Below are 12,406 nucleotides of genomic sequence, written 5' to 3'. Positions count from 1 at the left end.
AAGCTTCTTATTTTAGTTAGATGTACAAATGTCCTTTGTTTTTGATAACATCTTCCTTGTGTGGTGTGCCAAAAATCAGCTTCAACTATCCTTGGTTAATTCATTAAATAAGAAAAGCATTCACTTTCTATTGACTTCGTACATAGCTGCTTCATTGAACTTTGGTGAATTTTTATTCTGTTTTCCAGCATAGCTAAATAGTAAAAAAATATCCAAATAAATCACAACTTTAAAAATAAAATCTACATCTCTGAATTGTAGGAGAAAAATAACAATGAGTTACTTTGTGTACAAAAAGTAGATTCAGTGGAATATTCTGATTATTTTAATTCTTCACCTTCTTTTCATATTTACATGACCATTGCTATTTTCTAAATAGTAAAAATATTATAGAATTTTGTTATTTATCTTTAGTTCAAAAGTTCACCACAACCCTTTTTCAGTAGTTATCTAGCAACTATTCCTTTAGGTCTTATTAAATAATTTTCTTGTTGTTTTTTAGTAGTTTCATTTTTACTTGTTATTTTAATGATGTTATTATCATTATAAAATTTTAATTCTGTGCCTAACTAATGTGCAATGTTAAAAATAGAATTAATTATATAAGTGTTTGCTTTAGAGTAAAGTCTCTTAATATTTGAAAATGTATATCTCACTTACTTAAACAGATCCAGCCCAAGTTGGTGGTTTATATGTTTGTTTGGTAGGAATAGTTTACTAAGTAATTTAAATTGCTGAGTGGAATAAACCAATTATCCTACTATAGTGAGTATTCCGGTACTCATTTTAAAATTAGATGCAAGTATTGGTTGGAAATGTCATATGGGTTGTTGACGTGAATTAAATAGTGTGTACCACAACTGTGTCTGAATTTTATTTTCCAAAAAAGAGGTGGCCCCTTCCCCTCAAAAGCCAATCGGTCCTTCAACTTAATCCCTTCTCCAAGAGTATGCCTTTACAGTTGTCCCTTCTCCCCCTCCCATCTATTGACTTATTTTCTGCTGCCTGATCATCCACATCTTTAAAAAAAAAAACTCTAACTTAACCCTACCATCTCCTCAAGCTGTCTCCTACCTTTCCCCAACAAAATCCTAGAAAAAGCTGTCTTCTGTAGTTGTCATCTCTTCTTCCAGTCTTCTCAGTTTTCATCAGCTTACATTTCAGCTTCTGACCTCATCACTCATCTGAAGCAACTCTCTCCAAAGTTACCAGTGTACTCTTAGGTGCCAAATTTGGTAATCTTTTCAATGTCTGTCCTTGACTTCTGCAGCATTTGAGACTGTTAGCGGCCTCCTCCTAGAGGTAACCATGTTCTCTCTTGGTTCTTTTCTTACTTGCCTGGCCACTCCTTTTCAGTATCCTTTGCTGGACCATCATCCCTATCCTCACCTTTGCTGTGGTTGTACCCCAAAACCTAAAATATGTGGGCCCTGCTGTGGTGAAATAAAAGGAAAGGCTATTGACTGGGGAAAGTGCTTCATGGATAAATTTGGTATCATTGGGATTCATTGGAGAAGGCACCTCTGGGCAAGTTTACAAAGCCAAGGATAAAGATAGAGGAGAAATGGTGGCCTTAAAAAAAGTGTTGCCAAATAATGAAAAAGGTTTCCCCATTACAGCTATTCAAGATTAAAATTCTTCAGCAGCTTACCCATCAGAGTATTATCAACATGAAGGAAATTGTTCTCTCCACTCTCAGTAACCATATAAGCTTCTGTTGGTTCAGTTATCGCTGCAGAAGTGACTTCTATAGCTATAGATCTAGCCCTGGTCTCTTTCCTGAGTTCCAGTCCTGCATTACCTGCTACCTATTATATATTATTGCCAGCTAGACATCCTATAAATGTATTAAACTCAAAGACTCAAAAACAAAACTTATCTTCCTCCTAAAACTTCTCTTCCTATCTTCTCAGTGCTGAAGCCACTGTCCTTCCAATTACCCAGGTTCACAAGCTTGTAATTTTCCTATAATTGTCCCTCACCCCACGTAGCCAGTCAGTTTCCATTCTTGTTAATTCTGTCTCCCTACTTCATGCATCCACACCCTTTTCTTCACTGATAGAGCTACCATCCTAGTAGAGGTCTTTATCGCCTGAACTATTGAATTAGCCTTTTAATTAGTTTCCTTGCTTCAAATGTCTACCCTCTTCATTCCTTCCTCCGCACAGCTGCCAAAGTGATATTTCTAAAGCACAGTTTGATTATGTTTTCTCCCTGCTCACTAAACTGAAGTGGCTCACTATGGCCTTGATGATCAAAGCCCTTCATATCCTCATTTTGACCTACTTTTCTATGCATTAGTCTGTCAAGCTCTTATTAACTGCTTATGTGCTAAGTGCTGGAAGTACAAAAATAAAGTTAAAATGATCTCTACCATCAAGGAGTTATAGTCTAATGGGAAGAGAACACATATATGAATAGATATATAAAAGCTATATGTAGAGTAGTTACTTGGTAACATTAGAGCAGAAGGCACTAGTAACTGGGGGACTAAGAAGACTTCCTACAAAAGGTGGCATTTGAACTGAGTGAATCTTGAACGAAGCCTGGAATTTTTTGAGGCAGGAGCGAGAAGGGAGAGCACTCTAGGCATGGGGCCCAGCCAGTGTCACGCAGGGGAATAGGAATAGCAAGTAGGCCACTGGCTGGACCATAGAGCACCTGGAAGCAATGGAATATATAGAACTGGAAAGATAAGAAGAGTCTAAGTTGTAAAGAACTTTGAATGTCAAATAATGGAATTTGTATTTGATTTTGAAAGTAATAGGGAGCTCCAGGAATTTATTAAGGGGGACAGGGGAGTGAGGAATGACTAGAACTACACTTTAAAAGCATCACTTTGGCAGCTGTGTGGGTATGAATTGGGAATGTAGAGAGTCTTGAGTCAGGAAGACCGATTAGAACAGTCTAGGTAAAATATAATGGGGTCTGCAACCATGGTCCAGCCAAACTGGTCTGCTTGATGTTCCTCATTGTGTCTTCACAATGCCCCTCCCCTTCTCCCCCCCCCCCACCCGGGTGGGAATAGAGCCCAACTTTAACATAAATTCATGGTCAAGAAATAGGCTGGAAAAAAGTGAGCAAATTAAGGAAAAAAAAAAGAACCTACCCATAAAATAATGCATTATGGGAAGATCAAGACACAAACTGAGAAGAAAACAGTGAAATCAAAAGTTCTACAAGCAAAGCCTGGGGGTGGGGGGTGGGGCGAGGAATTGTGAGTTGGGCACAAGCCCAACAAGAATTCCTGGAAGTACATTATTTTCAGAATTAAATAAGAGGGGTAAAGGAAAAATTAGGTCAATAAAAGAGAGCAAGGGAAGGAAATTATGAAAAGACAACAGCTTAATAAAAGAGGCACTAGGTAGCACAGTGGATAAAGAGTGCCAGGCCTGGAATCAGGAAAACTCATCTTCCTGAGTTCAAATCTGACCTCAGACTTTACTAGCTGTGTGACCCTGGGCAAGTCACCTAATCCTCTTTGCCTCCATTTCTTCATCTGTAAAATGTGCTGGAGAAGGAAATGGCAAACCATTCCAGTATCTTTGCCAAGAAAACCCCAAATGTGGTCATGAAGAATCAGACACTATTGAAAATGACTGAACAACAGCAAAAAGATACACAAAAAATACTGAAGAAAATAACACCTTTAAAAATAAAATTGGCCAAATGGAAAAAGAGGTATAAAACTTCCCTGAAGAAAATAATTCCTTAAAAATTAAAATTGGGCAAGTGAAAGTTAATGACTCCCTGAGTCAGGACAACAAGAAGCAATAAAATAAAATCATAAGAATGAAAAAAAATAGGAGAAAATGTGAAATATCTCATCCGAGAAACAACAGACTAGGAACATAGCTCAGGGAAAGATAATTCAAGAATTATTGGTCTATCTGAAATCCATGATCAAAAGAAAGAACCTCACTCATCTAAATTGGTTCAATGGGGGAAAATATATATGCACACACACTCAATTGTGTAGAACAATCTATCTTACCCAACAAGGAAGTATGAGGGGAAAGGGATAAGAGGAACATAGTGATGGGGTGGGGGTGGGGGGCAGTGATGAAGGAGGCATATAAAGGAAGGAAGATAGTGGTCAGAAGCAAAAGAGATTTTGGAGGAGGGACAGGATAGAGAAAGAAGGATGAATAGAAGAAAATAGGATAGTGAGAAATGCACAGTTAGTAATCATAACTGTGAATGGGATGAACTCACCCTTAAAACAGAGACAGATAACAGAACGGATTAGAAACCAGAATCCAACAACATATTTATAAGAAACACACTTGAAGCAGACACACACACACGCACAGAGTAAAGATAAGGAACTGGAGCAGCATCTATTATGCTTCAAGTGAAGTAAAAAAGGCAAAGGTAGCAATCATGATCTCAGACAAAGCAAAAGCAAAAATAGACCTAATTAAAAGTGATAAGCAGGTAAACTATATCTTGTCAAAAGGTACCATAAACAATGAGTAACATCAGTAATAAACATGCGTCAAATAGCATAGCATTCAAATTCTTAAAGAAAAGTTAAATGAATTATAGGAGAAAAATAGACAGTAAAATTATGCTAGTGAGGGACCTCAGCTTGCCTTTCTCAGAGTTAGATAAATCCAGCCATAAAATAAGAAAGAAGTTAAGGAGGTGAATAGAATCAGAAAAGCTAGATATGATAGACCTCTGGAGAAAATTGAACGGGAATAGAAAGGAGTATACCTTTATCTCCAGTGTACATAGCACATCCACAAAAATTGACCATGTATTAGGGCATAAAAAACTCAAATGCAAAAAACCAGAAATCTTAAAATGCATCTTTTTTCAGATGATAAGCAATAAAAATTGCATTCAATAAAAGGCCATGGAAGCATAGATTAAAAATTAATTGTAAAATATATAATCTAATCCTAAAGAATGAATGGGTCAAAGAACAAATCATAGAAATAGTAATTTATTTAAAAAAGAATGACAATAATGAGACGATGTTCCAAAATGGGTGCAGCCAAAGCAGTGCTTAAGGGAAAAATCATATATCTAAATGTGTACATTAATAAAAGAAAGAGCCAGTTAGTGAATTTGGCATGCAACTAAAAATATTAAGGGGGAAAAAGCACATTAAAAAGTCCCAATTAAACACCAAAATGGAAATCCTGAAAATCTCAAAGGCGAAATTAATAAAATTGTAAGTTAAGAAAATGATTAAACTAATAAGTAAACGAGGAGCTGGTTTTATGGGAAGGAACCTCAATAAAATAAATAAGCCATTGGTTAATTTACTTTTTTTTTTTAAAGAGAGAAGAAAACCAAATTACCAGTGTCAAAAAAGTGAATGCATCACCAATGACGAAGAATTAAAGCAATTATTAGGAGCTGTTTCGCCTAATTATATGCCACTAAAACTGACAATCTAAGTAAAATGGATGAATACTTACAAAAATATAAACTGCCCAGATTAACAAAAGAAAAAATAGAAATTACTTTATCTTAGAAAAAGAAATTATTTGAAAAAAACAGGTAAAGAAGGAATCCTACCAAATTCTTTCTATGACACAAATATTTATTTGATACCTAACCCAGGGAGAGCAAAAACAAAACTAAGGACCAGTTTTGTTAATGAATATCAGTGCAAAAATTTTAAGTAAAATACTAGCAGGGAGATTACAGCAGTGTATCATGAAGATCATATACTATGACCAGGTGGGATTTATCCCAGGAATGCAGATCTGGTTCAATATTAGGAGAACTATCAGCATAATTGACCATATTAATAACAAAAAATTCATATGAATATCTCAATAGATGCAGGAAAAGCTTTTGACAAAATACAACACTCATTCCTCTTAAAAACACTAGAAAGCATAGGAATCAGTGGAGCCTTTCTTCAAAATTATAAATAGCAGCTAAAACCAAGAGCAAGCATTATCTGTAACAGAGATTAATATGAAACTTTCCCAGTAAGATCAGGGGTAAAGGTATGATGTCCATTATCATCACTGTTATTCAGTATTGTAATAGAAGTGCTACCTATAGCAGTAAGAAAAAGAAATTGGTGGAATAAAAATAGGCAGTGAGGAAACAAAACTATCACCTTTTGGAGATGATATGATGGTATATTTAAAGAACCCTAGAGAGTCCAGTGAAAAACTAGTTGAAACAATTAACAACTTTAGCAGAGTTTCAGGATATAAAATAAATGCATATGAATCATCAGCAGTTCTGTAGACTACCAACAAAACCCAGCAGAAAGAGATAGAGAAATTCTGTTTAAAATAATGGCGGACAGTATAAAATACTTGAGAGTCTGCCTGCCAAGACAAACCAAGGGACTACGTGAACACAATTACAAAATACTCTTTGCACAAATAAAGACAGATCTAAACAATTAGAGAAATATTAATTGCTCATGAGTAGGCCAAGCCAATATAATAAAAATGACAATTCTAATGTCAGTTTAGTTATTCAGTGCCATAGCAATAAAACTACAGAAGAATTATTTTATAGAACAAGAAAAAATAGTAACACGATTCATCCAGAAGAACAAAAGGTCAAGAATATAAAGGGAATCAGTGAAAAAAAGTGAAGGAAGGTGGTCTAGGTAGCAGTATCAGATTTCAAACTATACTACAAAATAGTAATCATGAAAACAATCTGGTACTGCCTAAGAAATAGAGTGGTGGATCAGCAGAACAGTTTAGGTACACAGTGGTAAATGATCATAGCAATTTAGTGTTTGATAAACCCAAAGATCCAAGTTTTTGGAGTAAGTACTTGTCATCTGACAAAAATTACTGGCAGAACTGGAAAGCAGTTTGGAAGAAACTATGCATAGACCAACATTTCACACTGTATACCAAGATACAGTCAAAATGGATTAAATGATTTAGACAAAATGAGTGATATAAGTAAATCAAGGGAGCATGGAAAAATGTACCTGTCAATCTATGGATGAAGGAAGAGTTTATGACAAACAAGAGATAGGATCATGTGGAGTTAAATGGATAATTTTTGTTACATTAAATTTAAAATGTTTTGCACAGATAAAACTAATGCAACCAAAATTAGAAGGGAAACAAGAAATTGGAGGGAAATTTACAGCAAGTTTCTCTGATAAAGGCCTCATTTTTCCGATGTACAGGGAAGTGAATGACATTTATAAAAATATGAACCATTCCCCCAGTTGACATATGGTCAAAGGATATGAATAGGCAGTTTTCAGGAGAAGAAATCAAAGCTATCAATAGTCACATAAAAAATGCTTTAAATTACTATCGATTAGAGAAATGCAAATTAAAACAACTCTGAGATATTAAATTGACTCTTGTGCAGAAAAGGAAAATGATAAATATTGGAGGAGATGTGGGGAAAATGGGACACGAATGCACTTGTGGTGGAATGGTGAACTAATCCAAACTTTCTGGAGAACAATTTGGAACAATGACCAAAGGGCTGTAAAACTGCGTCTACCCTTTGACCCAGCAATACCACTACTAGGTCTGTATCCCAAAGAGATAAAAGAAAAAAGGACCCATTTATACACCAAATAATAATAATAATGTTAATTGTAACAGCTCTTTTTGTGGTGGCAAAGAATCAGAATTTGAGGGAATACTCATTAATTAGAGAATTGGCTAAAGAAGTTGTGGTATGAGATAGTGATGGAATACTATTGTGCTATAAGAAATAATGTGCAGGATGGTTTCAGAAAAATCTGGGAAGACATAATTATATGAACTTGATTCAAAGTGAAGTGAGCAGAACCAGGAGAACATTGTACACAATAACAGCAATATTGCAAGGATGATCAACTGTATTAGTTACCCTGATCGAGACAATGATCCAAGACAGTTCCAAAGGATCCATAATGAAACATGCCATCCGCTTTAGAGAGAGAGCTGATGAACTCTGAGTGCAGATTCAAATATGCTTTCTTTTGACTTTATTTTTCTTGCTTTTTTGTATTTTCTTTTGCAATGCAATTAATGTGGAAATCTGTTTTGCATGACTTCACATGTGTAATCAATTATCATGCAGCCTTCTCAAGGGGTAGGGCAGGGGCAGGTTGGAGGGAGAGAATTTGGAGCTCAAATTCAAAAAAAATTGTATGTAGTTGGGAAACAATGAAATAAAAATGTGTTAAAATAAAGGTTGGTTTTTGCAACTTTCTTTTTAGAAATTAGAATGTTTTTACAAGTAAATTGTGAGAATGCACAATCAAATGTCAATTATTTTATGAGCGCTAAATCACTATCAGAATAGTGTCAGGCTAAAATTTGCTTATTTTTATAGCTTAAAGTATTATATGACTTCAAGGCTAAAATCCAAGTTTTTAAATTATGAAATTACCAGCAGGTGGTAGAAATACAGCAGAGGAAAATATAGATAATGCAGAAGGAGATGGAAAATTCAATTTTGAACTTCCTTTTTAAAAAATTTAATGGCAAATCAAAGACTTGTTTTGACATTTTTTGGTAATGGTTGCCAGGAATCACAAACCTAGATTTATATCTGCTGATAGTAAATTATTGTTCATAGAAAAGGAACTTATGGTACCAAGATACTTTTCCCTTACCTTCCTTGTTTACTTCTTTTTATTTAATTATTTTACTTTATGGTAGTGTGCAAAAAGATTTGATGAACTGAAAAGCAGTGGAAGTTCACCTGTTGACAACCAGTACAGTCCTCTCATGGCAACTGGAGGAAGTCCTGTTGAAAACTTAGCAACATACATCAAATCTTCACTTCTTGACACACAAGGAGAGTTTCAGGAGCCACCTCTTAGACAGAATTCAGTTTCCAAAACAGGTAAGCTTTAGAATAAATCCATCATTTTTATCATAGTTATTTTTTCCAAAGGCCAGGTACATTCAACACTATATCATAAGAACACAGAATTTGAATATTTTCCTGTGCTTTAATGTAAAGGGAGTAAATTATATCCTTCTAACTTGCAGCTTAAGCCTCCCATGTGTGTTTTTCCTCCCATTGGAATGTGAACTCCTTGAGGGCAGGGACTATCTTTTCTAGTTGTATCTTCAGCACTTAGCACAGTGCCTAGCAGCATATGTATGTGCTTTTTCATTCCTGTTTATACTTGGTATTTCAGTTATTTTTTCTTTAAAATAGAGTGTTGCTTTCCTAGTTTAGAAAATCAGCTTATCTACTATTCAGACCCTATAGCTTGTTCAGTAGTTATATTAATTAGTTGTTGTTTAGAAGAGTTGTTTTCAGTAATGACAATCAAAACAATTACTCATATGAGATGCACTTAATATGTGTTGAATAGTTTTTATCTCAATTTCAGAGTCAGCATTCGTTAGTCAAAAACAGTTCCTTCTAAGAAGAAAGAAATCTATTGTTGGCTATTAGTTCATTTTATCCCCATAAATTCCTTTTTAGTGCCTGCCATATAAAAATAATACTGATGCATTATTTAGAAAAAACGACTTGCCTTCATTAGCAGTTTATGGTTCCTTTTCTCTACTATGGTCCTTTCAAGCACTCTTAGAAAAAATTAGGGAGAATATCAGCTGACTTATAGTGCCTTCAGTTTATGTAGAGTTATAAAAGCATAGTTTTTGCTACTACTACTCAGTGTGTCAGAAACCAAGTTAAGTTACAAACTCTTAACATTTTCTTTATTTGTGTTTGTTTCTGTATTTAAGGAAGACCTAATATAGCTTCCACAAGGAATTGTTCTTCAGAAAATGAAAACTGTACTGCTCATAAAGATGGAGGAAAGGCTGATGAAACAGAAGGGTAGGAGGCTGGTTGTTCATTAGATAAGAGCTGATATTACTTTTAAATTATAAAGTATAAGATAGAAATTTTCATGAGTCTCTTACTACAATGTAGAGGTATTAAATTACAATATTATTATCAGAACATGGTTTCAGATCATCCTGTGCAAAATCCTAATTTATGGCTCATTATTAATTTACATCTGTTAGCAAAGTGAACTTTATTTTTAAATTTATAGCTGTTGCAAATATAAATTAAAACTTTGAAGAGTACTGAAAGAATCTAAAGAAAATTTTTTTTCTTTATCTCATTGACTTTACAACTGGTGAGCCTATATTTGATTTCAGTATCTCTCATCACATGAGTTTTTTTGATTGAAATATCTAGCTGCCTTATGTGTTGGATATTTTCATGGAGTTTTAACTGAATGCCATTCAGCCTTTATGCCAAACTCTTTTTACTGAATTTCACTAATAATTTATTGTTTTCAATTAATGTTTATTTCTTTTATCTAACTTTGGTGAAAATAGTTAAATTATGAAAACAGATTTTCATAATTATCATGTATTTTGACTGATAGAAAACAATATTAAATAATCTTTTTTCCTTAAATCATTGATTGATTTTTTTTTTCATTTAAAATTCTTGGATTTGTCAAATCCTATCCCTTTGGCTTTTGTTTTTTAGCGCCCTGGTTGGGGGTGGGGGGTGGGGGTTGAAGGTGAATGGGGGTAGCTACTCATCCAAGTTATCATGCAGCCATTCAAATACACAGTATCGATGACTCATATTATTCTGTGAATCTATTCCTGTATTCCTTTTGTGGAGTGACACAAAGCAAGTTTGTCTTGAAACTGATGTTTTTAATTTTTTTAATGATACAATCTTCAGAGTAAAGAAAATTTAAAGATTAGGTAATATGTTAAAATTAACTTTCTATTCCATCAATCAAATTAACATGTTTTAAAATATATTTATTAATATTTTGCACATCAACTGTTTCATGTGTAAACTTCATGAATCAATATAGAAAGGTAGACTTCATAGGATCATAGCTCTAGAGCTAGAAGGGACCTTAGAGGCTATCTAGCGTAACTCCCTCATTTTACATGTAAGGCAACTGAGATGGAACCCGAGGTCACAAAAGTAGTGACGTAGACTTCAAAGGTGAGGGTTGAATTCGTGTCCTCTGACTCCAGAGCCATTGCTTTTTTCACTGTAGCACACTGTCTTCTCATTGTTTAAACCTCCTTTTTTAAAAGGTAAGTAAGCTTCAAGGTACTTTTTTCTTTTATTGTTTATAACCATTTACTCAGTGATCTTTTCAGCGTGGGTAGTACTCCCCCTATCCCAGGAATATTTAGAAAGTAGATCAAAACCAATCCTTGTCTTCCCATCCTTTGTGACGCTTATCTTTGTCCTTATATCTCCTAAACTGATTTTAGAACTTATGTTCTTTTTCCATTTTAAAACAATAACAAAGGATTTTAAGTATAGAATTCCCTTCTTTCTTCATTTATTAATCTCCCTCCTGTAGTTGCTTGACATCCTTATTTAAGAAATTAAGGTTTATGTTCATGCCAAGAATTATACTCGTTTATTTAATTTCTCTGTTCTGTTTTTATAAAGTCGAAACATTAATTCCTTTTTAAAGTCTAGCTTAAAATGGAATACGTTTATTTGTGTTAATTGCTAGTAATCAAAAAGAGACTGTTCATATATCCAGCCTTGAGGCTGCAGGTTCCCTGCCCCGATCTTTGAAGTGACATTTACCTGTTAAAAGTTATTTTTAGTCATGTAAATACATAAAATTTGAAATTTTATTAAGTTTACTCGATAATTACATCAGGTTAGTAAGATATCAGAAAGATAAAATTCCATGAAACTACTTGGAAGTCCATATCTTCAGTTTTTATCTCCCTGTTTTGGTAAATGTGGCTTGACTCTTCCTTTCAAACTGTGATAACTTCTCTTCTTTGTAACTTTTTAAATGAAGGCCAAATATGGTGATTCATGTATGTGATGAAGCAAAAAACCTGAAAGAAGATTTTACTTGCCCTCGAGATCTTTTGATATCAGAAATGAAGTATTTTGCTGAATATCTGTCTGTGGATGCCCAGCGCTGGGAGGAGGTGGACATTTCAGTTCACTGTGATGTTCACATCTTCAACTGGTTGATACAGTATGTGAAAAGGAACTCTAAGGAGAATGAGAATTGTGAGATACCCACTTTAGGTAAAAATGCTTATTTGATACAAACTATTCATTAAGAAGTTGGAATGCCACCCAGTAGTTGCTTTGTATGTGCCAGTAATGAGATGTGGAAAATTGTTTGGAAAGTAGTGTTCAAGTGCACATTGGCAATAGTCTTTTAGGAAACTGGCACATGATCCTTTTTTAGTAAATTATAGTAGAATTTCTGGCAAATGGATAGCTCTCCAGATGTTAGAAATGACATTTTCCAAGTCATTTTTTTTAGAGGATAAAGACATATAGCCAGAGAACACATTGTACCATCTAATAAAAACATCTTACACAAAACTAAGCCTTTCGCTTTGGTTTTACAGCACGTGTAACTTCCTTATCTGTGAAGTACTGACACTTAGAACAGCAGGTGTTTCTGATAGGATAACATAGATACTGTGGTAGGGCTTGTGTTTTTCATCAG

The 12,406-nt window shown here is 34.4% G+C and overlaps 1 protein-coding gene across 3 annotated transcripts in view; it reads left to right on the top strand.

Annotated features, from left to right (window-relative positions):
- KIAA1841 (KIAA1841 ortholog) overlaps window positions 1-12,406 on the top strand; it is a 68,642-nt gene that overhangs the window by 13,651 nt on the left and 42,585 nt on the right. For all 3 annotated transcript variants that reach the window (XM_036751513.1, XM_036751514.1, XM_036751512.1), the window contains exons 3-5: window positions 8,616-8,802; window positions 9,663-9,756; window positions 11,735-11,973. In XM_036751513.1, coding sequence (XP_036607408.1) covers window positions 8,616-8,802; window positions 9,663-9,756; window positions 11,735-11,973 — 520 coding nt within the window. The remainder of the gene's footprint in view (window positions 1-8,615; window positions 8,803-9,662; window positions 9,757-11,734; window positions 11,974-12,406) is intronic.

The sequence above is a fragment of the Trichosurus vulpecula genome, chromosome 3 (assembly GCF_011100635.1).
Source record: "Trichosurus vulpecula isolate mTriVul1 chromosome 3, mTriVul1.pri, whole genome shotgun sequence".
Classification (NCBI taxonomy): domain Eukaryota; kingdom Metazoa; phylum Chordata; class Mammalia; order Diprotodontia; family Phalangeridae; genus Trichosurus; species Trichosurus vulpecula.
The sequence above is the reverse complement of the archived record's forward strand: the minus strand, read 5'-3'. Positions and strand labels throughout refer to the sequence as shown.